Here is a 26,106-nt window from a genome sequence, read left to right on the forward strand (position 1 = left end):
CATAATCTTCTTGTCAGCATCCACAGGAGAGGTATGCATGCAGCTCTCTGCCTGTTGTAAAATCCTTTCATCCCTGGTTTGTCAGGTTGTTTGGGTAAAAAACCCTTGGAGACAGATGTTTTGGATAGACACAAAGATACAAAGACACAAAGCTAGGAGAGAACAGCCCTTGTGAAACCTGTACTCTACCAAGAGTTGATGTTGAAAATAGGCAATGCTCCATTCTGGGGCGAGCCTAAGTGAAGAGGCACCCTAGGACACGGGCAAGCTCCTTGCAGGACTGTGCAGCGGTGTTTGAGGGTCCGTGTGAGAGAACAAGGGTTTCATGGTCTCTGCAGCTGCGTGCCCGATAGCCACGCCAAGACCCATCCCCAGGGCAGCTGGAAGCAAACGGGACAAACACTTGTGGGCACGGCCGGACCTGGGCTGGGCCCTGCATTCACCTCCCTGCCAGGGGGTGCGTTGAGGAGCCCGGCTCGTCCCTGCCCGCCCGGCCGGGGATGCCGCCTCCCCGCCGGCTCCGCACGCCCAGCGCCCCCAGCCCCCGCACCGCCGAGGGAGGGACCGGGGGAGGGAGGGAGCGAGGGAGGGAGGGAGCGAGGGAGGGACGGGCGGGCACCGCCGCCCGCTCTCCCGCCCCGCTGCACGCCCGTGCCGGGCAGCGGGAGCGGGTCCGTGCCCAGCGGGAGCAGCGCTCCGTCCCTGCCGCCGCCAGCCCGCCCGGTCCCGGCCGGCCGGGCACGCAGGTGAGGGCGGCACCGGGCGGGCGGGGGCCGGGGGAGGCCGGGCCGGGGAGCCTGGGGGAACTGCGGCCTCCCGGGGCCATACCGGGGGTGCGGGGACTGGCGGGGGTGCTGGCCCGGCAGCGACGGCACCCCCCGGGCCTACGGCGGACCCGGGTTCGGCTGGCGCTGGATCCCGGGAGCAACCCCCGAGCATCCCGGGAGCAACCCCCGAGAATCCCCTGAGCATCTCCCGAGCATCCCGCGGCGGGCGTGGACACCTCCGTCTCTCTCGGGTGGGTTTTGGGTGTGCCCGGTCCCTGGCCCCGTCTGCCCAGGGAACCCGAAGGAGCGTGTGAGGTGCCCTGTAGCAAACACAGCGCGATGAACGCCCTGATGTGCCTTTTGTCTCCTGAGCTGTGTGTAAAGCTGGTCAGACCTCGGAGGAGCAAGGCTTTAAGTTTTCTGCTAGAATTGGCTACTGTGATGTTGAATTACCAAAATCATCTGTCAGCCTTTTATTGATTCCTGCCACACACGTGAGTCTCCCGCACAAGTGGCCAGTAAAAGGGCACCGTGTGGGAACAGGGATCCGTCAGATCCGACTGCTTGTTCCATTGTCCGCTGACAATTAACTGTGCGTGTACAGTTGGAAGACAGAAGCTGCTAACATTGTCACTCCAGTGAGGCTGATAGATTATGAACTTCAAGCATCACACAGTAAACCTGTTCTGTTTCTGGACACAATCCAACCAGTAGGTTTTTCTGTGCCCTGGGGCAATCATTCTGCCATATATAATTTTAAATATCCTTTATTTGAAATGCAGTGACTGCCACTGCATTTAGTAACAGAGACTGCTACAGTGTGATGATATGTTTCCCATAATCTCCTCTCTATATTGTAACTTTAAGTTGATTGTTATTTGGGGTTGTTTTTAAATATGGTTGCATGCCGAGCTAAGATCTTCAGTTAAGCCGTGTGCAATGACACACAGGTCCCTCTTCAGAGTTATTTGCTTCAGTACCCTGATGTGCAATTTGTTTAAATTCTCCTGTGCAGTGTGGATTTGCCTTCATTTCTCACATACTGAGGTGTCCCTGTTAACAGGCTGAAGCACCAGTTGTCAAAATGCATCTGTGAAATTGGCACAAATGAAAAATATCATTCAAAGCCACAATAAGCAAGACAGAGCTGAGAAGAAAGACTATTTTAATTAAAACTAGGTTTGGAATGTGAGGCACCTTGTCAGCTATTTCAATTCTAACCCATTGAAGGCTGTAAACCAGAACAGAACTGTGCATCTGTTGAAAGTATGGTTTTACTAACAAGTAAAAGCAAATTGTTGGAGTTTGTCATCTGATCAACCTTGCCAGGGCTGTGTTCTTATCCAGTTCCAATAAAATGGTAAAAGAGATTATCTTAATCAACATCACTTGGGGTTCAGCCTGAAAAAGGTGTCCTTCATCCTTGGGGCAGACAAACAGCAACTTTGGGCCTGCTGATGCCTGACCACAACAGCAGCATGATTCTTTGCTCCTCCTGAAGTAATCCAATGAAACATGACAGGATTGTGTCCAAGGAAGAAAGTGGGTCACTGCAAATCTGCTGAAGGCTCTTGGTTGCAACAAGTGCTTGTTTGAGGCACAGGTGTTCTGACAGGACCCCAAGACCTCTCTTTTTCCTGATGACTTTTCAGGAGTAGCCAATAGAAGTGGGTAATTCCCCATAAAAAGATAATTGTTCCTTGACAGCAGTAGCAGCTGTTACACTAACAAATACGAGCCACTTTTAGATGAGTAACTGAGGTGCAGAAATGATGCCAGCTGCCTGTGTGTTAACATATATACTTACTAATCACATACCCTTTATGCCAGGCAGGTATGTACCCTCCGGTTAAGTTAGTCTGTGTACATAATCATTATTCTTCAATGGGGAAGTGACCCAACTTACAATTTTTTGCTTCTAACAATTTTCTTGCTTTAGCCATCAATCACAAGCTTTTCTCCTTGCTGCTGTTTGTTTTGCCTTTGTCAGGCCAAAAGAAGCTTACACATCTCTTCAACTCACAAAAGTGAAGTAGTAGCCATGAGATCTTTTGCTTTGCTTCTACCACCCCTCCCTACTTCTTCTCCCTGCCCTTCACTCTGCTGACGTGCAGGACTGGAGAGGATGAAAGCAATCCGCTGTGTTTACTACAGTTGCATATGGCAAATTCAGCTGCCAACTAATAACTAAATTCACTGCTCAACATTCCATGACCTTTTTTTTTTTTTCTTCAAGAATTAGATAAAACTGCAAATTTATTTTGCCCACCTAGGTTTCTGGACAAAATGGGGAATGGATTAGCGAAACCCAAGCACCTGAGGCAGCCCAACAGGCATGTGGCAAACCTCGCTATTGGCTGTGCTGCCAGCCACAAGTTTCTGATGGACCCATGCCTAGGCATCAATGTGATCAATGGGCAAGCTGATGTCCTCTGCAGCAAGGTACTTGAACTCGAAAAGGAGCTGAAGAGAAAAGATCAGCAGTTGCAAGAGAGTGAACGCCATGTTGCTGAGCTGCAGGAACAGCTGGCTATGCACACTAAGGTCATAGCAGAACTCACCAAGGAGCTTCAGAGCAAGTGTATACAGTTGAACAAGCTGCAGGATGTTGTTAGCACTCAAGGAGAGCACTCTCTTCAGCCTTCTCCATTTAAAGTTTCTGACAGGAGGAGAGGAGCCAAGGAAGGTGTATCTGCAGAGCCAACAACACGACTGTGTGATTTGAGCAGGCAAACTATTTTTTCCCTTGAAAAGGCAACAGTCCGAAAGGATTCCAGGTGAGCTTATTTCAGAGGGCTTCTATGTTTGTGTTACAAGGCTATTACTTTTATCATAATTATATCCTCTCCTCACGATAAATCAGGATTAAAATATTCATCTTTTTTCATGTAACTTAAACCAAGAATCATCTGTGTCCCACAGACTTCAGATGAAGAGTGGTGGGTAGCCTTTGTATTTCAGATGAGAATCTTATACATTTTTCGGATTTATCTTTATTGCCAGTCCCCTCCTTCCCTCCAGCTTCTAACAATCATGATGTAGGAGCTGAATTTTCCTTGTTCTTCTTTGAATCTGATTACACTTTCTAGACTCTGACAGATCCAGAAATCTCTGTGGTCAGAGCTGACCTTGCAGACAGAGATATCAGTCTGGTATCCTTAAGCATAAATTAGACCCTCTTTTACCTTGCAGTGTAGACATAACCCATGTCTGTTTAACATGGTGGTAGCCAGACTCTAGCTGGACTTCAGCCAGTGACCTTAGTGCCTTCAGATTTGTGGGGAGATTTATTATTCACAGCATATCTGAGTCTGTACCATAGTAGACCTGAGAGTTATGAGGCATGTTTTCTCATCCATCATGTCCAGCACTGCACCTTAGAGGGTGCCTCATGAATCAGAAAGGCTGCCTGAGTCACCACAAAAAGCTGAGAACTTCAGCTAGCTAGTGTTTTTCCAGAGTAAGGGAACTGCATTAATATTTTATCGCAAGTACCCAGGTAGCTTAAATCATAGTTTTAAGAGTGTTCTGTTTGTAACCTGTCTTCTTCTTGGCACGATCCTTGTACTGCAGTCCACCACATGGTTTTCTAGGGTCCTTTCAGAGACAGAATTGTAACAACAGTGAGACAACGAGAAGAGACAGTGGATTAGCAAAGTGCTGCAGCTAGAACCAAAGCAAATATCGCAGCTTAAGCAATCCAAGCATAATGCAAATAATTTTTTGATGTCGTAGTGGTCAAAATATTATTTGATCTTCCAAATATTTTGGAAGCAAACATATGCCAAAAAATGCACCAAAAAGTTGTACTGGTGTGCTATGCCTCTAAGTTAGATAAGCCTGTGATACACATGCACTTGTGTAAGACACCATCACCTTGCTGCTGAGACAGCCAAATGATGGAAGGCACAAACATTTGGTTTCCTCGCCTGATCTGTAAATACTGTAGTCGGTCAAGCTCAGGCAGTTCCAACACCTAAGAATAAATTGTAACCTTCACTGTCTACAGAATTATGTCTGCTATAACTAGCAAATACTGAACCATTAGCCTGACAGTGTCTGTAGAGGTGTTTGGAATTGCTGCCATCAGTAGCTGCCTCCCCTTCACAGAGAAAGGACTTAATGTAGCCCCTCTGCTGCGTAAGGTAGCTTTACAGTGCTGCTGCACAGCTGTGAAAAGAGCTGTCTCAGAAGGAGGGGAAGCTCCATGCTTCTTGAATTTGCATTGATTTCAGAGTGTCACCAGTCCCTTTTAGAAATGTTTGTAAAACAAAGGGCACAATTTGATGCTATTCATATGGCGGGGGTTTGAGTGCCATACTTTTGTTTGGAGTATCTCAGCATGAACAATTTTAATGAAAGTTTTAGAAGCATAGTCTCCTGTTCTATAGTTCTGGAAGCTTTTACGTATCAGGTTGTATGAAATTACTGTATTTTATTGCAGTATTGTATACATAATGCAGGCCAGGATGAATCAAATTAGCAAGGCCGGTTTTAGATGAAAACTAAGTTAAGAGCTTATATTCCAATAACCCTGTTGCTTTCAGCAGAAGGTAAGTTATGATCCCTGTTTCTAAACAGAGTCCTTATCATAGCGCTTGATTTTATTTTCCTGCATCATCTCATCACCTTTACTTATTTTCAGTCATTACATGGCTAGTAACAATGTAAGTGTATTTACGTGTCCTAGGTTTGTTCGTTCCTGGATTGTCCTCAGGAGATGTCTCCCAAATAACCTAGTTTTGATTACATCCTCCCATTGTTTTATGAATACAAACAAGAGGAGGCCTTAAATGCCTCAGAAATCTGTCAGGGTTTTGACTTAGTCAACATTAGGAGTATGGGGATTTGAAGGCAGAATTTATCTTTCATTTCAGCAGTAAAAGAAAACTAACCAGCAGGGCCATAAGAGCTCCATCATTGCAGAAGTTGTTTAATTGTGTTCATTTCTGGTGCGGACTTGAGGCACTGCTTTGTAGGATGCCCTTGAGCTAGAACACACTCCAATCAACTTGAACCCATAGATTGCCAGAATGCAGGTATGGCTTGCTTTGTTTCAGCTGGTTAGCCATTATCCACAGATTCATCCATTGTTTATTTTTCCATGTTTTCTCCTTCTTAAAATCCGAGCACTGGGCTCTGCCACCAGCAGCTCAAGTACAGACAGTTCTTGTCTTTACAAGTCACCCATTTATACACATTTACTGCAACAGGAAATGATGCAGAGACTGTCTCAAGGAGCAGTGAGAACAAGATTGTTTAATGAGATTGTTCCACCAGGTGATTACAGCACAGACAATTCCCTCACTAACCAGGCTACCATCCCACAAGGTCTAAACAAGGCAGGCAGAGCAGTCTGTTAGAAATGAGAGGAATCCTCTTGAGAGGAATGAATGCTTGGTGAATAACAAACCCCAGCCATGCCGGGCATTCTAAACTTTGTGGCTTTTTTGTTTGCAACCAGTGAGAAGAAGCTTATCACAGATGCCCTGAATAAAAACCAGTTCCTGAAGAGACTGGAGCCTCACCAGACACGAGACATGGTGGAATGTATGTATGAGAGGACGTTCCAGCAGGGGAGCTATGTCATCAGACAGGGAGAACCGGGAAATCACATCTTTGTGCTCAAAGGTGAATATTGCTTATTTGTACAACACACAGGTGCAAGAAACAAGAAAAGGGTTTAGAAGGAAAAATCACAATGAGGGTGTTTGTGCTCCGAAATAATTTGTCCCTGTGGAGGGCAATGCAACTTTTGCCTGTGACTTTTATGGAACAGAGTGAGAGCAATAAAAAGCACCTTGGAAACATGAGTCTTGATTTAATGTTTTTTCATTTTTCATTTCTGAAAGTCCAGAGGCCAGAAATTCCTTTCTGTTGTAGATGTAGCCAACCCTTTCTTCTCCAGAGGAAGAACAGGTATTATTTAAAATACAGAGAACTGCTCAATGGTGAAGCCACTCCTGAAATAAACTTACTTTTCAGCATTCATAAGATACCAGTTTTCTGTGTATGGGAAATTGAAAGATGAGGTCTGCATTCGTTGCTTTCAAAGCTGAGAGATTGCTTTTTTTTAAAAAAAGACCTGCTTGGCTTTCTGGGAAAAAAAAAAAAAGCAAACAGCAAAGCAAACAAAAAGCTTTAGGATAAGAAAATTTTTCTAAAATAAGGCAAACAAGTCTGCAATCATTTGTGCTGACTGCTACTGTGCCTCAAACTGCTGATCAGCTATAGTTTAACACCTGAAATTTATTCCTATCAGCAAAACTTTCATCATTTCACCATTTAAAAAATGTGATTAATTTGCATATTTCATCAATTGTGGACCACTAAAAGTCCCAGAGACTCATAGGAATTAGAGCTCACACTAGAAGGAGTATGTTCTCTTGAGAAAGGAATATTTAAACAGGAGCAAACTGGTATATGTTGGAAACCTCATTTTCTGGCTTCATATGGATGGGTTAGTTGGAAAAAAATGATGGTAACTGTGTTAGGAAAACAGAAATGTTACAGGAAAAAAGAGGAGGCAGGATTTGTGATGGTGTGTCATATTGCAAGACAAAATTATAACACTTTGAAAACAGCTGAAATATCAGAAAGGAGATATGCACCTGGAACTTTTTTTGGCACAGTAGAACCTTTCTTGAGGAGATGGTGTGTGCCTTGGAGAGAAGGGGCAGAACATTCATAACATGTTTAAGGGAAGGTTCTTTGGGGCCATAAACTGTGAAGAAGTTCAGACTTTCTTTGACTTTTGCTAGTGAGGCTCAAGAACAACTTCTTGACTGAAGATTTAATGTGCTATTATCTTTTTCTGCCCTCTCCTTTGCATTCTGCATATATGCGCTCATACATCTGTATGAAGAGATAAACCATGAGTAATTTCTCCTTTGATCATTATCTTAAGACCTTTTTCTTTACACCACACTAGAATATCTGAACCACAAGTGAGTGGTTTGTTGTAGCAAAGGTTTATCTCATCAGGATTTAGAGTGGCCCTCACTTCCAGAGCACATCTGTAGATTAGCAGTGCATTTAAAAAATAAATCTTTACCAGTTTGTACATGTGTTTCAAAGCACTTGTAGCATTGTTGCTCCCATTCCTGTGTTCCAGGGAGTGACAAAGTCAGAAATATATTAATTTGTTTTCCATTCCCTCTGTGCAGCTGAGCACAGGTTTAATACCTATTATCTTGATGATTTTTGGCAGAGGGCAGTCTGGAAGTCTTTCAGCAGAATAAACTACTCTCCTCAATACCTGTGTGGACAGCATTTGGTGAACTGGCCATTTTATACAACTGCACACGGACAGCTTCTGTGAAAGGTACTTGAGGTTAAATACAGCAATGTTGCTCAAAATGAAAACTGGATTTTTTTGTGAGATCCCTGTTATATCCAGATTTTCTTTGAAGTTTTCATTTAATAGATGTTTGCATATCTTGGTTATCCACAGTGTACTCACATATTTCTTCCTTGACTTCTTTCTGCTTGGGAACTCGAATAATACTATGCCATGAATGTAATTCCATCTCTGGCATAACCCTTGAAAAACAATTAGGTGATAAACACCTCCAAATTGTGCTGGTTAGCCTGATTTGTAGCATACTAACAACTAGGGCAGCATTCTGCTTTAATTTTGGGTCCTTTAGTAGAGGTGGTGGTCTCTGGCTCTTACCTTCTTGTGTCACATGCAGTGCCAAGGATGAAATTACTTATTTGAGTTTGAAAGCATATTAGAACCATGGTGTTTTTAGTAGAGGGTACAGTCTCATTCAAGAGGAAATAAAACATGCAGGAACTAGTTGCTTTTGTGCTTCTTTTAGTCTGTGTCATGGTTACGTTGCTGAGTTTTGCCTAGATCCATTTGTAGCTGGCAGTTTGGGGACGGACCAGAATGGAGGAGTTAAGTGTTGCTCTGATACAAATATTCCCCTTCCTAAATAAGACTGGGTTTATATCCATTAAATACCCCCCGATTCCCTTTCCAACATGCCATAATTGCTCTGTGATAAACAAGTAAGGGACTAAATATGGTTGAGTTCATCATTTTTCCACTCCACCATTCCATAAATAATACTTTCGTTTGAAGACTAATTTCTGTTCTTGTCTGAATCTGCAGGGACTTTGTGCCACCAGTAAGTATGAAGAGTTCATGTTGACTTAAAAAGGAGCAAATGGAATAAAGCAAGAAGTTGTTTGCTGTAAAAGCTTATGGTCCTTCTTCCTGCACCCAGTTTAGGCATTTAATCATTGCTGGCTATGCAGATGGAAGTTATTACATGTAATCTGTTTTTGTTGCTGCCTGATAAACAGAACAGCATCAGTAATGTGATTATTTTTCTTACTAACATGCTGTTCTAATTGAATATGTTCCCTATTTTTCTTTTTTGCCTGCTGTATAGTATTAGCATTATGAAGTAGTGTTTCTGCATAATAAGATGTCAAGCTGCTTTAGGCCTTTGTTAGCATTAATTGGTTTTGAGGTAGGACAAGAATTGTCCAATTATGGACAAGCAAAGGTATTTGAATACTTGCAATCACTGCAGAAATCCACCCCTCCCCAATAGCTTTCCTGTGATCCTTGTGGAGGAAGAGCAGTACAATGTCATAACTGAGCATGAATAGTAAACATATATGTGAAAATTTTTTCCTGATGCTGGATCTCCTGATACTCTTTTCCTGCAGTCTTTGAAATCTCACAAGTGAAGGGTTTCATCCAAACAGCATTTCAGTGCCTGCTGCTGCTCAGCAGCATCTTCACAGGCAGTAGCTGTATTTGAAAGTGGCAGTGATTTACCCCTATGTTTCTAAATTTATCTTTATTTTTTTCTTGGTTTTTTTTTTAATCTCATCTTTGAGATTGCAGGTGTTTTTCTAACTCTACAACTGCTTCATTTACTTAAGGTGTAAGATACAGGAAATACATTTGCAATAGGCTGGCTACTTGGCATATTTTCTTCATGCAAAGTAAACTGAAAGTTATCTTATAGGAGAGAAGCAAAATCAAAGTAACACCTTTGCTCTCCCATTCAGCATCTAAATTTTATTTTGATCTGTTTTGATAGATGGTAGAGCATATGTGTACATTGTGTACAATGAGAAATGACTGTGCATCATTTTAAATGTGGCATTTTTGTTCCCAGAAAAAGTGATTCTATGTTGATGGTAAATGGAAGAAATTGATTGCCCTAAATTTTTCTGTGAATTTTATCTCACAGAAAACACAGTTTTGTTCTCTTTCAGGGCAGAAGGAAAACTGCTGAATATGGTGTAGCATCTTCTAAAAGACAAGATTAAATTCAATAGAATTACCTTTTGCTTTAAAAAAAAGAAGTTGTGTTGATGATTGCACTCAGAGGATGTTGAATCCTCCGCCTGCTTATTGTACTAAAATATTGATTATCTTTTGAAAAGAAATCATTAATGTTTTGATAACCTTTTATTCCCTTATATAATGGATAGTTTGGAGGAAAAATGTGGGAGGATGACAAGATTAAATGAAACCAAATGTATTTCTTGAGCTCTGTTATTGCTATCTTATTGCAGATCTCACAAACATTTGCATATAATCTGAATCAGAGTTAGGTCCAAGCCACAGTATTTACATCATAGATTTTGGAAAACCAACCACTTTCTTGTTTCTTTCAAATCAGCTTCTTTGCATTTTACAGCTTTTAAGCACAGTGACTGACACTGATTAGGGTAGATTTTCCCAAGTGTTCAGCCCTGTGATTTTCAAGGTTGCTCAGCCTATGGAATTGCACAGAAAGCGCTCTGTAGAGGAACTATTTGGAAATATATTCATTATTTTAGTGTGCATTGTATAAGTGGGACTTGAATTCCCACACCTTTTGAGATTATGCATCTTTTGAAAGTCTGATTACCATAGGTGCTGGATATTTTAAAATTCAGCCTTGGGCCTTGTGAAATAGCTAGTCTGTTTTCTACCAAGAGCTGATGCTGGAATCTCATCCGTCAAATAATTTCGAAACATTGCTGATTTTGTTCTTCTTTTTTGTTTTCTCAAAGCAATCACTAATGTTAAAACATGGGCACTGGATAGAGAAGTGTTTCAAAATATCATGAGAGTGACAGCACAAACCAGACAAGAGCAATATAGGAACTTCCTTAGAAGGTAAATATGATTAATTTCCATTTCTGATACTGTTTTGTGCTACATACCAAGGTGCACAACCATACTGTGCCTGTCTTGTAAATAGAGAGAAAAAGGTGCTCTTCATGCAAATATGGCCTCACAAGCCTGAATATTTGTCTTTTCTTTTTCTTTTAAGATTCATAAGAGTGTTTTTCTATTTTAATTGTTTTTCTCCTTCATCACTTTAGAAATCTTCAATAGGTTCTTGAATGCCTTTAAGTAGTAGAATAAACATATAGGAAACTTACAGGTCTAAAATTTAAAATAATATAATAAATAAAGTTTGGAGAATAACTCAGGGAACACTGAGAGTGGTGCCATGCTTCTCCTTAGGAATATGGTGAAATAAGAGGTTCCAAACCATAATCACCTCATGTAATGTTTTATCGTTTTAATACAGAATGACCATTCTGTTATGCCTTCAAATCAAGATGCCAAGCCTGGGCATGCACACAATTTCTTGTGTATTTTCATGTCCCTCTCCACCTTTGATTTCTTTGCTGAGCCTAAATAGATTGAAATTGCTATAATTTCCTAACTTTTACAACTCTGAGTGATCCAGGGTGGGAGGTTTTTTTCATCCTTCCCAGCAAGTTCACAAAGTTTTTACTGTAATTGGATTATATTTCAATAGCTGTCCAAAGAGTAGTGAAGCTTTAACCTTTGATTTTGCAGTCTCTGCAGTCAATTTGGAAATACATTCTTGAATTGCCATAATGCCTTGGGTTTGTAATGCTGGATTCTTATGAAATCAATTCCACCCACTTACACCCACTAAAGTCCTTTCTCTTCTGAAATACAAACTTGATTTACAAACTGACCGATGTTTGCCACATTTCTAAGTTGTGCAAGTTTTGTTTCTCTGAAAACCAGGATGAGAATGCTTGAGCCTTCCCAACTATCATTTAGTTGTATACTGTGTTCACTACTAGTTTAAATAGTTATGAAATGTGACTGTAAAAATCACATAAATGCTAAGAGATCATAAAAAATGGTTAATGATAACTACTTTGGGTAGTGAATTATTTGTTTTTGTTTGTTTGTTTTCTGGAAGTGTATCCCTGCTGAAAAACTTACCTGAAGATAAATTAACCAAGATCATGGACTGTCTGGAAGTGGTAAGATTTTTTAAGCTTTTTCTAAATAGTATTCAGTAAGCTTCTAAAAAACAAAGAAGAATAAATCAGCAAAAATAAGAAACAAGCATGTTTTTTTAATATGAGTGCGATTTTGGAGTGATAGGAGTTGAATTCCAGGTGGCAGAAAATAGTAACATTTAGTGACAGAAAAGTAAGTTATACTTTTGACATCCAAGGAGACAAGCAAGTAGTTAAGAGGATTTGTAATCTATCCTTTATTAAGTACAAAGTTGTTCTCCAGGATTCTATTGGTAACCAAATTTACTTCTTTGTGATGTGGGTGTGTAATACTTTCATATTCCTTGGACCACATACACTGCAAAATATAAGGGAAGAAGGCATTAGGTCCCCAGCACAGGAATCCAGCCAAATATCTGTGTGCCTTAGGGCTGCATTTGCCAGCAGCCTTTGAATGTAAAGGCTTGATATATAACCACAACTGGGATTCTTTTCCAAGGACAGTGGTAATGCTTTATTCTTTTCACACTGAGACATGAAAAGTATAGGAAGTTAAACGTCAATGAAACATCCCCATGTGTTAAGAACTCTGAATAGTAACCTTTCAAAGACTGATTGGACAATATTGTCTCTCACTTGCTCCCCACCAGGAGTATTATGACAAGGGAGATTATGTTATTCGGCAAGGAGAAGAAGGAAACACCTTCTTTATAATAGCAAAAGGAAAGGTAAGGTATAATAAACCTTATTTTGTAAAGTAGCATGTACAAACAGTTATATCTCAAAAGCTATCTTGAGGGGTGTGATCTTCAGTAAAAATGGTACAGAATGTTTTTGCACGTGCTTTTAAGTTCACAATACCGTGATAAAAGCCTGGAGCAGCATTGCAGAGGTTCAGGGAGCCTAATTTTCCATTCACAGTGAACCCATGTTATACTGTTCTAATTAAAATGTAATTAAATTGTGTTCTGAAGCCTCATGACACTGTGGCAGAGATGTGAAGTTAATTTTTTTGTAAATGAGATTTGACCCTACATCTTCTCCTAGATGGTGCAATATCATGGGCAAAACAGAGACTTCTGAAAAGTCTAAGACACAATGGAGTTCCAGGCTTAATGGAGATTGGCCTTTGAGGTGTCTCAGAATCCTTTCATTTGTTAGTCCCAGAGGAGCAAGGCAGCAGCTTTTATCCCTCAGCTGATACCTTGGAGGGTGACACAGGACTCTAAAGAATTAAATCAGGAGAATTTTCCTCAATAAACTTCCAGTTTCCAAAACATGTCTGTGTCTGCAGATATTCTGGTTTGGTTTTTGCTAACATGGACATCAGCAGAACGTGCTACTGTGGAAGCAGAGTTTCATGAGTGGAAATGTTAGTTAATGTTTCTGGAGTGCTGCCTATTTAGCTGAGAAGAGAAAAAGCTCATAAGACATCTGGCCACTGTGGGAACTGAAGTATTTTTCAGTCTTTCATTAAAATGTGGCTTATTCTGCTCTGTTTCAAAAAGAATGAGGAGAAAATTTTGAGGTGTTGCCAATAATGACTATATTCCATCTTGTCAGCAAAAATCAGAGAGGTAGGGATGTTTGGGTAACTTTTGAGGGGAGGGGGTAACTATATATATATGTAACTGTTTCTGCAGCATTACTGCATTTAAAACATTTCTGAAATACACAAAAAAGAAAGAAAATCATGCAATACTTTGAAACTTTCCCTTACAAAATTTTTGTTCCTGTACTTTGCAGGTGATAGTTACCCAGAGTACTACAGACCACTCACAGCCTCAGGTGATTAAAAATCTGCACAAAGGAGACTACTTTGGCGAAAAAGCTCTCATTAGGTTCGTTCACACTTTCTGATTCATGATGTGTAGGATTTCAATTGTCCCAGCATTGTGTGTCACATTCTACAACTCATGGCTGGTTTGAATATAATCTTCTGATTGTCAAGATGAAGGTAGTGACCAAATATGTGTTAATGTTTTGAGGGATTGCAGAGAGACCTTGAAAGTTTACGCTGGCATCTACCTTTGGTTTTCCATGTAGAAGTCAAATTCTGGGTCTCTGCATTGTGGCTTATTGTTAACACTTCAGTAAAGACTCTGGTGAGAACTTGTGCCAAGTGATTTCAGAATGGGTAAGGTCCGTCGTGACTGGAATGAGCTCTTGTTTCCATTGCTCACGGCAGTAAGAAAAAGAGAGGAGAAGCCACACAGTACATTTTTACACGTGTGATTGAATAGGGAATCATTTGGGTTTGGGAATGTTTTATATCCAAGGATCATTTTAGAAATAAATCCTGATGCAGTGGTAGTTACATCTCACCCTAATTTCTTGGAAGGTTGCTGAAGGATGTCATAATCCAAATCCTATTGAAACTGGAAAAAATACTGTGCTAGGCCATAATAATGATTAGTAAAAAGGTAAATTTTGTATTTGGTTCAGCAGCACTAATCCAGGTACAGGCTGCAGAGGCCTTTGAGGAGTTTCACCTAGAGCAGCTGTGACCCTCCTTGATTGCAGTGTGAGTTACTTTGAGGATTTTGTATGCTTCTGAATTCTCCTAATGCGTTTCAATTCTCAGTGATGACGTCAGATCAGCAAACGTTATTGCAGATGAGTACAACGTGGAGTGCCTCGTTATAGACAGAGAGTAAGTACATTGCACTTCAATAGAAGACTTGCATCCTCTTTCAGTAGTTAACATGACTTTTGGTGGGTCGATGTGACTTCACTGTAGGCAAAACCACAATGTTTCCTTAAATGAATCCTGAATGAGTGGTTGTGTTTTGGGAATACTAATGAAGAGAGGCTGGCAGCAGGTGCCAGAGCACAGAAGCCTAAGAGTAGTTCAGAGTTACTCTTTTCTTTCTCTCCTTGTACTGGTGATGTTTATCCTGATTTCCTGTGTCAGAGGTTCCTAAGGCCCGCTCTTGTCAGTGAGGACAAATGCAAAGAGAGCATTCAGTAACTCTGCCTTCTCTGTCACCAGAGTCCCTGCTCCATTTAGTAATGAGTCCACATTATCCTTTGTTTTCCTTTTGTTACTGATGTATTTGAAGACACCTTTCTTCCTGTCCCTGACATCCTTGGCCAGATTAATTCCAGATGGGCCTCAGCCTTCCTTAGCTCACCTATATTTACCCTGACAACCTCTCTATATTATTCCAAGCAGCCTGACCCAGATTCCATCTCCTGTGTGTTTCCCACTTAAGCCTGAGTAATTAAAAGAATTCTTTGTTTCTCCACACAGGTCTCTTCCTCCCTTTGCCAGATTTCTTGATCATTTTTTGAGCCTGGAGGAAGTGATCCTTCAGTATCAACCAACTTCAACCGGGTCATGACTTAAATGTTTAGCAGTTTATGATGTTTCGTTTGTGGTTTTAGGACATTTAATCAAACGGTTGGAACTTACGAGGAGTTGCAAACTTACCTGGAAGGTTACGTGGCTAATCTGGCCCAGGCTGATGAAAAGCGACATGCAAAGTAAGTCAGGTCATTTGTTTGTTACACCTGTAGACCTGTAGCAGGTAATTATAAAAAAGAGTGATAGATATGCAAGCAAAATCATGGATGTTAGTTGAAGAAGATGTTGTTCCTAGGAGTGACAGCAGTCACTGTTATAAAACAGTCTGGCTGTGCTTATGGAGCCCAGCAAACTTTTTCTGATACAAAAATTACATAGAATCTCAGGGTATTGACTTCCAAACAAGAATTGACTCTATTCCTGGAAAACTGAGCAAAGAAAAAAAAAATGTTGTGCATTTGCATTTTGATAGTAAGTTCTTTGGTCAAAAACCCTGAAGGCCAACTTGAACTCCTGTTGAGTTAAAGAAACTGTATTACTGTGCAAAAGATTGTCATTTCAAAAAGAAAGAAGCAGACATAAAAGAAACAGTTTCTTTTTAATGCCTCTGTGTAGCACTGATGGTATTGATGTCTGCTTTTAGCTGTGGGCCACACTTTTAGTTTATGTGCCTCTGATTTCAAGTCTGAGCACTTCTGGAAGCTTAGCAGAGTTTGTTTTTCCTCTGCTTAGAAATATAGCTGCACTCGTATTTCAGATCATTCTACTGGAACTGGTACACAGTCCTTCAAGCATTGCTTCTCCAGCTTGGAGTGCCCAAACTTTTGCAGCTGCCCACATCAATAGGAATCTTACCAGGGATCAGCTCTTGCTAAAATTACTGTTGATTCTACTCAGTGAATTTCAGTAGCATTTTTCTTCGAATTGACTCCCGTAGGATTCCATTAAGATTCTTTTAGGAAATATGAAGAGTTTCCTTTCCTCCTTCTTCTTTCCTCCTTCTCCTTTCCCATTTCCCATCTCCTTCTCCTTCTCCTTCTCCTTCTCCTTCTCCTTCTCCTTCTCCTTCTCCTTCTCCTTCTCCTTCTCCTTCTCCTTCTCCTTCTCCTTCTCCTTCTCCTTTCCTGTCCTTTCTATAGGATCATTAAAAGTAATGCCAAGGAAAAACACTAACCTATGTTAATTTTCTTACTGCAGAGCAAGATCCTTCTGTGGACAATTGACCAAAGAGGTGTCTTTGGAGATGATAGAGCTGAAGGAGAAAGTAGCCCAGTTCCCTCCTTCCCCATTCCAGAATTTAGAAGTTGTCACAACTCTGGGTGTTGGCGGGTTCGGAAGGGTTGAGCTTGTAAGAGAATGTTTTAAAATTATTCATGTAGCTCTCTCTTTTGGATGGTTGATTTAGCCACCGAATTATGTGAAGGATTTTTGTATTCTATGTGCTTTTTGCCCCTCAGGCAGAAATAATTCTCCATAAAGCAATGCATAGTTAAAAAAAAAAACTTTTCAGGACTTGAGTGTTTAAAGAAGCAAATTCATTCTTGTGTGCCTCCATCTCCAGCTGTTAAAAGTACCTTCCTGGTCACTAGATATAGTCCTCAGTTTGTGCACGTGGAGTTTACAGATGTGCCTGTCTGCGTTATGTCCCCTGAATGGCAGGCCTTTTTCCAGGAATCTGCCTGGACCTGGAGCAATCTGAAGGGCACCACATAGTCTGTGCTGTTAGAACTGCTTCTGTATGCCCAGAGCAACTCCAGCCAGCCTGAGCTATCTCTGAGCTGTGTTCACTGGGAAATTTCCCACAATTTGCAATGGCTCTTTTGAGTCATATTCAATAGCGTGAACAGCTGTGCTTCTGGGATACCAAGAGCTTCATTAGCCCAAAGCCTTAAATTCCACTTGCCTCTGGCTGAGTTGCAAATGTCTGACAAAAACCTGAATGCTTTTTGTGCAGGCTGCTGAAGGTAATGGTAAATTAAAGGAGACTTTTAGTGAAGTCAATAATCTCTTACAGTAGTTAGACTATCAACTGTTTCATTCTGATTCATGCTTCACAAATAAAATTCCACACTGGAATTCTACTGCAGCATATGAATACTAAGCTAAAAATTGAATTCTCATCCAGCTGTAGAACACAGATATCTGCTTCCTTCATTTCCAAGAGGCCCTGTGTTAACTTCCACCTTTTTATTGCATATTGGATAATATTTCAGTGTAATGCAAAATCATTTGTAAACTGTCTTCCTAAACTGTCTCTCCTTTTTGTTCTTTTATATTATGCTGGTGATTAGAAATCTTAAATTGAAACTGGCACCCACTGTGATATAAACTGATTGTAACATGTACTCCTTATCCAAGCTACTGCTATTTGGTATATATAAAATGAACAGAGGGAACATTTCGTTTTACGAGTGGGGACTGGGAAACTAAAATATCTGATGCTTGGCTTAAAAGCATATGTAACAGTTCCAAAAAAAATCTGAAATTTGTCCCTTGTTACAGCCATCAATTTCAGTCCCGTGCAGTGTTGAAAAAGATGGATATCAATGTATCTACTGAGAATGATTTAGTAAAATATCCTTTCTTTGCCTCATGTGATTTTATCATTTTTATTCACAGGTTAAAGTTAAAAATGAGAACCTGGCTTTTGCTATGAAATGTATAAAGAAGAAACACGTAGTGGACACCAAGCAGCAAGAGCATATCTATTCTGAGAAGAAAATCCTTGAGCAGATATGTTCTCCATTCATTGTAAAGTAAGTTGAGCATAAGGTTTCCTTGACTTTGTCCCGCAGCTGACTCCCGGGGCAGTACTACTAGGGATGAGGTTTGGCACACATGAGTTCTGAAGGAAAAACACTGCAAGTCTCACTTTTCATTTTGTTTTTCCTAAATTGCTGCTGTTTGTCTCCACAGGCTGTATCGCACATTCAAGGATAACAAATATGTGTACATGCTCCTGGAGGCTTGCCTTGGAGGGGAATTGTGGAGCTTGCTGAGAGACAGGTAACAACAAACACATCATAACCTTGCCCTTTGAAGTCACCCCCATGTGGCTACTGAGTAGGTTCTCCATTCGATGAAAAGATATTTGGTTCTGTTTGGTTGATATTCTGGTTGTTACATATTATCTGGTTAATAACTGAGGTGCTTTCAGAACTTAATTATAATTATTTTTGTTCCAGAGGCAGCTTTGATGAATTCACCACCAAGTTTTGTGTTGGGTGTGTGACAGAGGCTTTTGACTATCTGCATCAAATAGGAATTATCTACAGAGACCTGAAGCCAGAAAATTTAATTTTGGATGCTGAAGGATATATAAAGTTGGTAAGAAGTAATCCATTCTAATTTTTTTTTACCTTTTGTGCCAGTATCCTCTTTCTTTGTGAGGGGGATATAAATAGCACATAATTACAGAACCAGGATCCTGGAGCATAGTAACTCTTGTGCTTCAGCAGTAAAGAGGGCAGGCTTCTCATTGCACATTGAGGAAAAAAGGTATTGCAAAGCCACTGCAAGCCATGGACAAACTGGGGAATTGCAGCCTCTGAGAGCTCTTGCCATAGCATAAACAACAAAAGAAAAACTTCTGCCAGCAGTCAGTTTTATTGTAAGAACAGAAACCACATTTCCCAGGTGCAGAATTATCTCCCTGTCTAGCCTCAAAGAATCATAGGTTCAGCATTCATTGATTCAATTTACAATCATAGGTTCCCTCTCTTTGTAGAGAGGGAACAGAGTAAAGAACCCTTGCCATGCTTTACTGTGACCATGAGAAGTGCAACAAGAATTCTCTTCAGGGAACTTGAAATATCCATTCTGAAGACAACAAACAATGCACTGCTTTCCAGAGACAGTAAATCTCATGTCCTCAAGGAAATCATGGATTGTTCTCCCCAAAAGGAAAACTATTCAGAAAATTATTTGTGATAAAAAAAGGATCTGTTTCATAACATCCAGTAACCCAGTGGAATTACCTCTCTCTCCTTGACAACTACACTCCCTGGCTGTTCTAGCTGTAAACTAGCAACTTTGAGATCTTTGTAGGTGAGGAAGCAATTAAGACCTTAAGGCTTCCCCGTGCAAAACTCCTCTACACTATGCAGCATATGTTAATTTTGATCAGGTTGATTTTGGATTTGCAAAGAAGATTGGATCAGGGCAGAAAACCTGGACCTTTTGTGGAACCCCTGAGTATGTTGCCCCTGAAGTCATTCTGAGTAAAGGCCACGACTTCAGCGTGGATTTCTGGTCTCTTGGGATTCTTGTATATGAACTCCTCACTGGCAGGTATGTGCCTCCTACTCAAAGTTCTTACCTAGTTTGTTTATTTTCAGAAACCTTTCCAAGGTTATTTTTAGACAGCCTTCCAAAATTATATTTTTTTATCCATGTCTTACCTTGCATCATTTCAGAAAGGCCACAGACCAAGTGGGTTACATATTCTCAGTTCTGGCTTATCCAGGCACAAGCTATAATTGGCAGGTGTAGGGCTCCTGTAGCTGCTGCTGCTGTTCCCTGTGAGGTACAAGTGACAACAGGCTGTTCCCTGCCCTGTAAGTGGGTGATGGGGTGCAGTGGGAAGAGTGAACTGTAAGCACGGCTCTTTAGCTCCCTGCACACTTCCACAACAACTCTTTTTGGGAATGCTCAGTGGCAATACAATGTGGAAGCTTCTCTGAGTTAGGCTTAGAGGAACACAGGCATTTTACGTGGTACCTACAAGAAGCTTCTCACCTTCAAATCTTTCTCCTATCTTAAACAGGCTGAAAGGGTGAGGGTTGTAAAAGTAGGAAGGTGGGCCTTTTTTCCATATTTTTCCTATATTTTCAAATATTTGTTTAGATAAATACTGGCCACATCTGCTCTTGCCAGATGTTCCATTTATCAACGTTGCTTTCTTTTTCTAGCCCACCATTCTCTGGGGCTGATCAAATGGTGACATATAATTTGATTCTCAAAGGCATTGAAAAGCTGGATTTTCCTAAAATAATAACCAGGCGACCTGAGGATTTGATCCGCAGACTCTGCAGGTAGGAGGAGCAGTTTGGGGCAAAGCCTGAGTGTAGATAGATTGAGCTCTTTTAGGACTCAGACTCAAGCACTGAATTCTTGATAACTTCATCTGGAATTGTTATGCTTGGCATGATCCATTCTGATTATATTCAGTATGCATTGCATGCCCCTGTATGTGCACACCTCTGAGTCTGCAGAGGCTCTGGGCTTTCTCTGTAGCTGCGAATTTTTTCTAAAACATCTTTGGGATAATACATTTTCTAAATACATCTTTGGGAAAATTTATAAAGCGAGGGCTAAGTAAAGAGCTAAGGAATTTGACTTTCAAATCAAGCACATTGTTTAAAAAAAAAAACCCTTCCAAAATTACTTAGGCATATAGATTCTACAGAAAACATAAGGCACTTTAAGACTGGCTTAAATCCTTTAGAAAATGTGCAGAAGGTGGTATTTTAAATGACCAGTCTAACTTAGTGGCCTGCATAACCTCTGGCTAGTGACACTGACTTTGGATTCCTAGCTCCTGGGAGATTTCATCCATGGCACCGGGAACAGTATTCAACATTCTTGTGTACCACGACTGGAAGGATCTTTGTAGCTGTAAATTTTGATCTGCCTCCTTTTGTAACTCAGACCTGCTGGCCAGGAAAAAAAAAAAGGACGTGTAACTGAAACTCAGCCAGCTGATTTCCCTGTGCTGCTTCTCACATCTGAGTGATGCTGTTTTGGCTTTCTAGAAGGTTTCTCCATCCTCAGATAAATGGAGCAATGAGCAACATCTCATTATATCTCCTCATGAGGCCACATGTTTTATGCAAGTTGCATCCCTGTGCAACTGTTAAATGCAAGCAGTTAGGACCTATAAACGCTCTTTTAAAAATAGGAATATTTTAAAATATTTTATGTATTCTTATCACTTTTTTCTTTTTTTTTTCCTTTTTTTGAGGCAAAACCCTACAGAAAGATTAGGCAATTTGAGGAATGGAATAAATGACATCAAGAAGCACAGGTAAGCAAAAGAGACTGCCAAGAACAAAACAAAGGATTTCATTTGAAATATCTTTAATATGTTAGTACCCAGACTGGTAAACTCATAAACATCTCTGTTCCTCTCGAGTATATTTGCAACTATAACAAGCAATAATATAAATGCAAAACCTTGGCATGATTATCTAGAAATCTTATTTTTTACTGGTTTTTCTGCAGGAGTTTAATTCAATTCTCAGAGAAATTGATGCCAGTTCAGCATCTGCCTCTCAGACCTCCTCACCCTTCAACATTTGCATTTTAAGAATGAGTAGTTAAGGGCTCCAGAACAATAATTTTAGGGGTTTGTTCTCTTTCTTGTAACAAAAAAAGTCTTTCTCATAATGAATTTTTCTAATGCAAGTGGTTTTTCTAACAAAGAAAGTCCTCTGTAAATTAAACACTTTCTGCTTTCTCTTTATGTGAGTTGCTTCTAAGCCATACACTTGTGCTGGGGTAAAGCAGTCCTTTGATTTTTCTATTTCTCTCTCTCTTATGCTGTAAAAAGGGTGGCATTCCAAGGAGACACACAAGTCTCTGTATGGCTGTATTTTGCCTGTATTAACCTGCCTGTCTCTGCTCCTCCTCCCTCTAGAAGTGCCAAAGTGCCTGGTGGTCCTGAAGCTGCCCCCTGCCTTGTGTGGCAGTGATGGTGCTCGAGATTCTAACTGTGGTTTTGCAGGAACTGGCATGAAAAGAAGCTTCTTATAGCCCCTGTCCATCTGATTTTCAGCTCTTTGTGGTATAATGTCAGAAAAGAACCTGTCCTTCTCTTTTGGTCTCTCCCTGTCTGTGTTTCATCTCTTTTTAATCAGGTGGTTGTGTGGCTTTAACTGGGATGGTCTGAAAGGGAGGAAATTAATATCGCCTTTAAAAAGAGAGGTATGGGCTTTGGCTTTCAGTATCATAATGCTTTACTAACACAGCTTGGCTACAAAGAAGAACTGATGATGATAGCAAAATTTCCCAAAGATGTATTTGAATTATTACAGTTCAACATTTTTTGCAAAAATCAAACAAAAGAGAGAGAGAGCAAGCAATACATAACTTACTGTCAGTCAAGTAATGGAAATATTATTCTGCCTGTGTACTTTGCATTACAATTTCACCATTTCTAGAACAAATGGTGTTTGGTCAGAAATTAATATTGAAAAAATATATCTCCCTTGGTAAAGGGCACATTATTAAGATGCACTGTTCATATTACTGTGAAGACTACAAATTCCTGTGTGCTCCTACTATTGAGTTCCAACATATCATTGAGTAAGCCTCCAGTCTTAAATGCCTTGGTTTTGCCCTAAATTGAAAAAAAACTAAGGGTAAAACATTTGAAACTCACTTCAATCTTCATTTGAAACAAAAAGTAATTCTGTAGTCTGGTTGTAGCTACCCTATGAATGTAGATTTGATCTTAAATAGCATCCAAATTGTACAGTGTGGCACAGTTTTTTTACTGAATTAACAAGGCTTTGGGTGAAATCAAAGATTTGATAATATTTGGGTAGTCCTTTTGCATAAGAAGGCTACTGCCAATGTTGTGTTGTACAATGTAAATACTGGAGGTCTTTCTTTTAAAGAATGAGGAATTGCATCCTTTGAAAGGTGTTGTCTGTATCATATTAGCCTTTCATTTCCATGTAGGGAGAAACAAAAAAAGGATGCATAATCAATAGAGAACATTTTCAAAAGGTACTTTCTGAAACACCAATTTGTTTGTGTTTTCAATGTCCTAGTTGTCTGGACCAACGGATTACAGCTACTTTGACAGCTATCCACCTGAAGTAGGAAGCCCTCCAGATGAACTTTCAGGCTGGGACAAGGATTTCTGATAATTTTTCCTTCTGATACATTAATAGAGACTTATAGGCATCAGTTCTATCTTGTTTCTTGCTTAAAATGAAGTTACACAATTATACAGTACTCCTTGAAGAACAGAAGACAGTACAGAACCAGAACTTATTTGGATAATCCACCAAAATCTGTGCATTTTATAACAAGAGCATGCATTCAGTCAGCAGCTGTAACCTGATTTTTTTTTATATACAGTGTCTCTATGAAAATTTTCAGATACCATTGCTTGGATCTATGGTTTTGCCACTAAAAATATCATTAGCTAAAATTTTGATATTAACACAGTTGCCATACCTCTTTTTATGGATGGAGAGGATGGGTATCAGAAGCCAACAGTTGTGACATTTGTCAGTAGCTAGAACTATAGGCACTTCTTTTTCTTTTTCTCTGCTGTGTTTTGCTTTTCCCTCCAAATGTCCTGTACTACATTGATCCAGATACGTGTAGAAAAGAGACTTTTACTGAAAGGTTGATTTGATTTAGCTACAGCTAAAAAGGTATCACTGTGTAAGTGTCCCTCTGTCAGTCTTTTGCACCAGGTTGGATATGTGAGACTGGTCAAACAAAAAGGTATATCCATAATAGAAGTTGCCTAGAGAATCAGCCTGTGCTGTGTGTTTCCCTTACTGCTTCAAAGAGCCATGTGCCTTACTTAAAATGTTTTGCTCTTGTGTAGTGTGAAGATAAAATAGATGGACAAAAAGCTTTTATCTTGCAGGGGAAAATGCAGATGGATGTTGTGCATTTGTGGCTTATACAGAAAAATTCTGCTGCTCTGTGTTATGAACTCCAACTGCTGTTGAAATAGGGATGTTCCTGAGTTTCCTGCTGGGTTTATGGGATGGATGCATCTGCAGGCACTGCTTGTATTTATTTCAGCTCCTGCTGAGACCAAGTCCAATCTAAATTTCCACACTGAAGCTGGTGTTGCGTTACCATATTTTACACACTGGATGGAAAACCTCCCGGGCAACTTGTACTATGTGCTCAGGTTTAGTTACCCATGGCTGCTGGATCATCCCCCTAGCTGCTGATCACGACTTTTCCCACTGGGAAGGGGAAAATGAGGGAGGGAATGCCACAGGGGCAGTTCCGTGGTTTGTTACATGGTTATAATTATTTTTCCCTGGTGGGTGACCATCGCTTTGACAGTAAATCAATTTAAATATTTTGTATAGCCTTCAGCCTGAATAAGGCAATAGAATATTTTCCATTGAGTTTAATGAATGTTGGATGGAGCCCTTGAAAGAAGACACTACAGATTTAGCTGGTTTTGTTTCTCTGCCTGTTTGCAAATTATTATGGAAACTTGCAGCCAGCAAAGCCTGTGCAAAGCGGAATCAGAGAGGGTATAGCAAACTGTAGCTGTGTCATGGGTTGGCACTGGCCAGATGTTAATGTACCCATAAATATGGTTTTTTTTTCCCTAACAGCTACTGTGGGATGTGATCAGGAACAGAGCAGAGCAGGCTTAAATCTTGAAAACAAAAAAAACCCACCAGAACTTTATTAATTACATAAGAACAGGGACAGAAATACTCTTAAACACACACACAGACAGAAATAAAAACTTTTTAGAACATTTCTTCTCCCAGTTTCTACTTCCCCACCCATCACTCTTCACAGACCAACCCTTGGGTTTTAGATCAAACAATCACCACTCAAAAACAAACTAATCTTCAATTCAGCAAGGGAGAGAAGAGTCTCTCTCGCACCACAGACTGTTCCTCAGAAAAACACGGGTCTATCCCTTATGTGTTCCCATGTCACCCGTGGCACCGCCCGGAGAGGTCTGCCAGGGTGACTCTCTCTTTTTCCTATGTCCAGTGCTCTCACCGCTGTCTCATAGGCCACAACTACATACAGGGCTTTTTAAGGATACTTGCATGCTGAGCTCTCCCCTTTTCACCCAGGGGCCGGGGTTCCAGGAGCAGGTCTGCCCTGAGGGCAGAGGGCACCACCTCACCCTCCCCCTCGCTTCTCTGCTCACTCCACTCTTCAAGTGCCAGTCACTGTAGCAAAAGCAGGGCAGCTGCATCCACCCAAAATGCAGTTTATGTTCAAAAGAGACTTAAGTTCAGTCCATGGTTGACATTATGCAAGAGAAGTCCAGCTCCAAAGGCTACTCCTCTCATTCTTCCATCGAGTTCCTTCCAATCATGCCTTATCATCTCAGTACCAGGCCGCTTCCTTCTCCTTATTTCTAAAATCACCAGTCATGAGAATCAATGTCTAAGAAAAGTTTCTTTCTGCTACACAAGGGTTAACAGTTTTTTCTCGGCAGGGTGCTACAGGCTCAGGCACTCCCAGGCTGGGCAACTCCCACGTGGCTGGGCACCTTCTCCCGGAGTTTGGGGGTGGAGGGGGGTGAGCACACACAGAAGGCACTTCCACAGTTTTCCACCCCTCCATCCTGGACGGGGCAGCTCAGTTCCAGTCCTGTCCCCTCTCTTCTCCCCCCCCCGGGGGCTCCGGCTTACCTGAGCCGACCACGTGTTTCCCCTCCCCCACCCAGCCTCGTGGCTGGGCAGGGGAAGGAGGCTGGAGACGTCTCTCTGCTGAAACCGGGATCTGAAAAGAGGCCGAACCCCCTTGGGGGTCCTGCTTTTAACTCTTTGTGTCCTCAGAGGCGTGTCCAAACCTCCGAGTGACCAATCCAGGTGCCAGCAGAAAAGCTGATTACTGATTGGACTGCCCACATCCCCCTGGAAAAATTCACCTCCCCCGCAACCACGACAACCTGGAACTGTAGATGGTTGCAAATTAACTTTGTTTAGTAATACCAAAGACTAAATTTTAGTTTCAGGATTTAGACAAAGCACTAGACAATTAGGTATTTGTGTTTCTCCGTACATCTGTCTTTCTCTCATAAATATTTTTATTACA

General features: G+C 40.9%; 1 protein-coding gene across 1 annotated transcript; it reads left to right on the forward strand.

Annotated features, from left to right (window-relative positions):
• Positions 1-616: 616 nt before the first annotated feature.
• On the forward strand, positions 617-26,106 carry PRKG2 (protein kinase cGMP-dependent 2). Its single transcript, XM_063422266.1, has 19 exons — positions 617-746; positions 3,041-3,544; positions 6,232-6,398; positions 7,978-8,091; positions 10,797-10,902; positions 11,978-12,041; positions 12,671-12,748; positions 13,767-13,861; positions 14,605-14,673; positions 15,408-15,506; positions 16,525-16,675; positions 17,947-18,083; positions 18,244-18,333; positions 18,513-18,654; positions 19,454-19,617; positions 20,238-20,360; positions 21,290-21,352; positions 22,185-22,251; positions 23,103-26,106. The coding sequence occupies exons 2-19, from the start codon at positions 3,054-3,056 to the stop codon at positions 23,196-23,198; spliced, it is 2,316 nt and encodes a 771-aa protein (XP_063278336.1). The 5' UTR covers positions 617-746; positions 3,041-3,053; the 3' UTR covers positions 23,199-26,106.

This window comes from Prinia subflava, chromosome Z, assembly GCF_021018805.1.
Source record: "Prinia subflava isolate CZ2003 ecotype Zambia chromosome Z, Cam_Psub_1.2, whole genome shotgun sequence".
In the NCBI taxonomy this organism is placed as follows: Eukaryota; Metazoa; Chordata; class Aves; order Passeriformes; family Cisticolidae; genus Prinia; species Prinia subflava.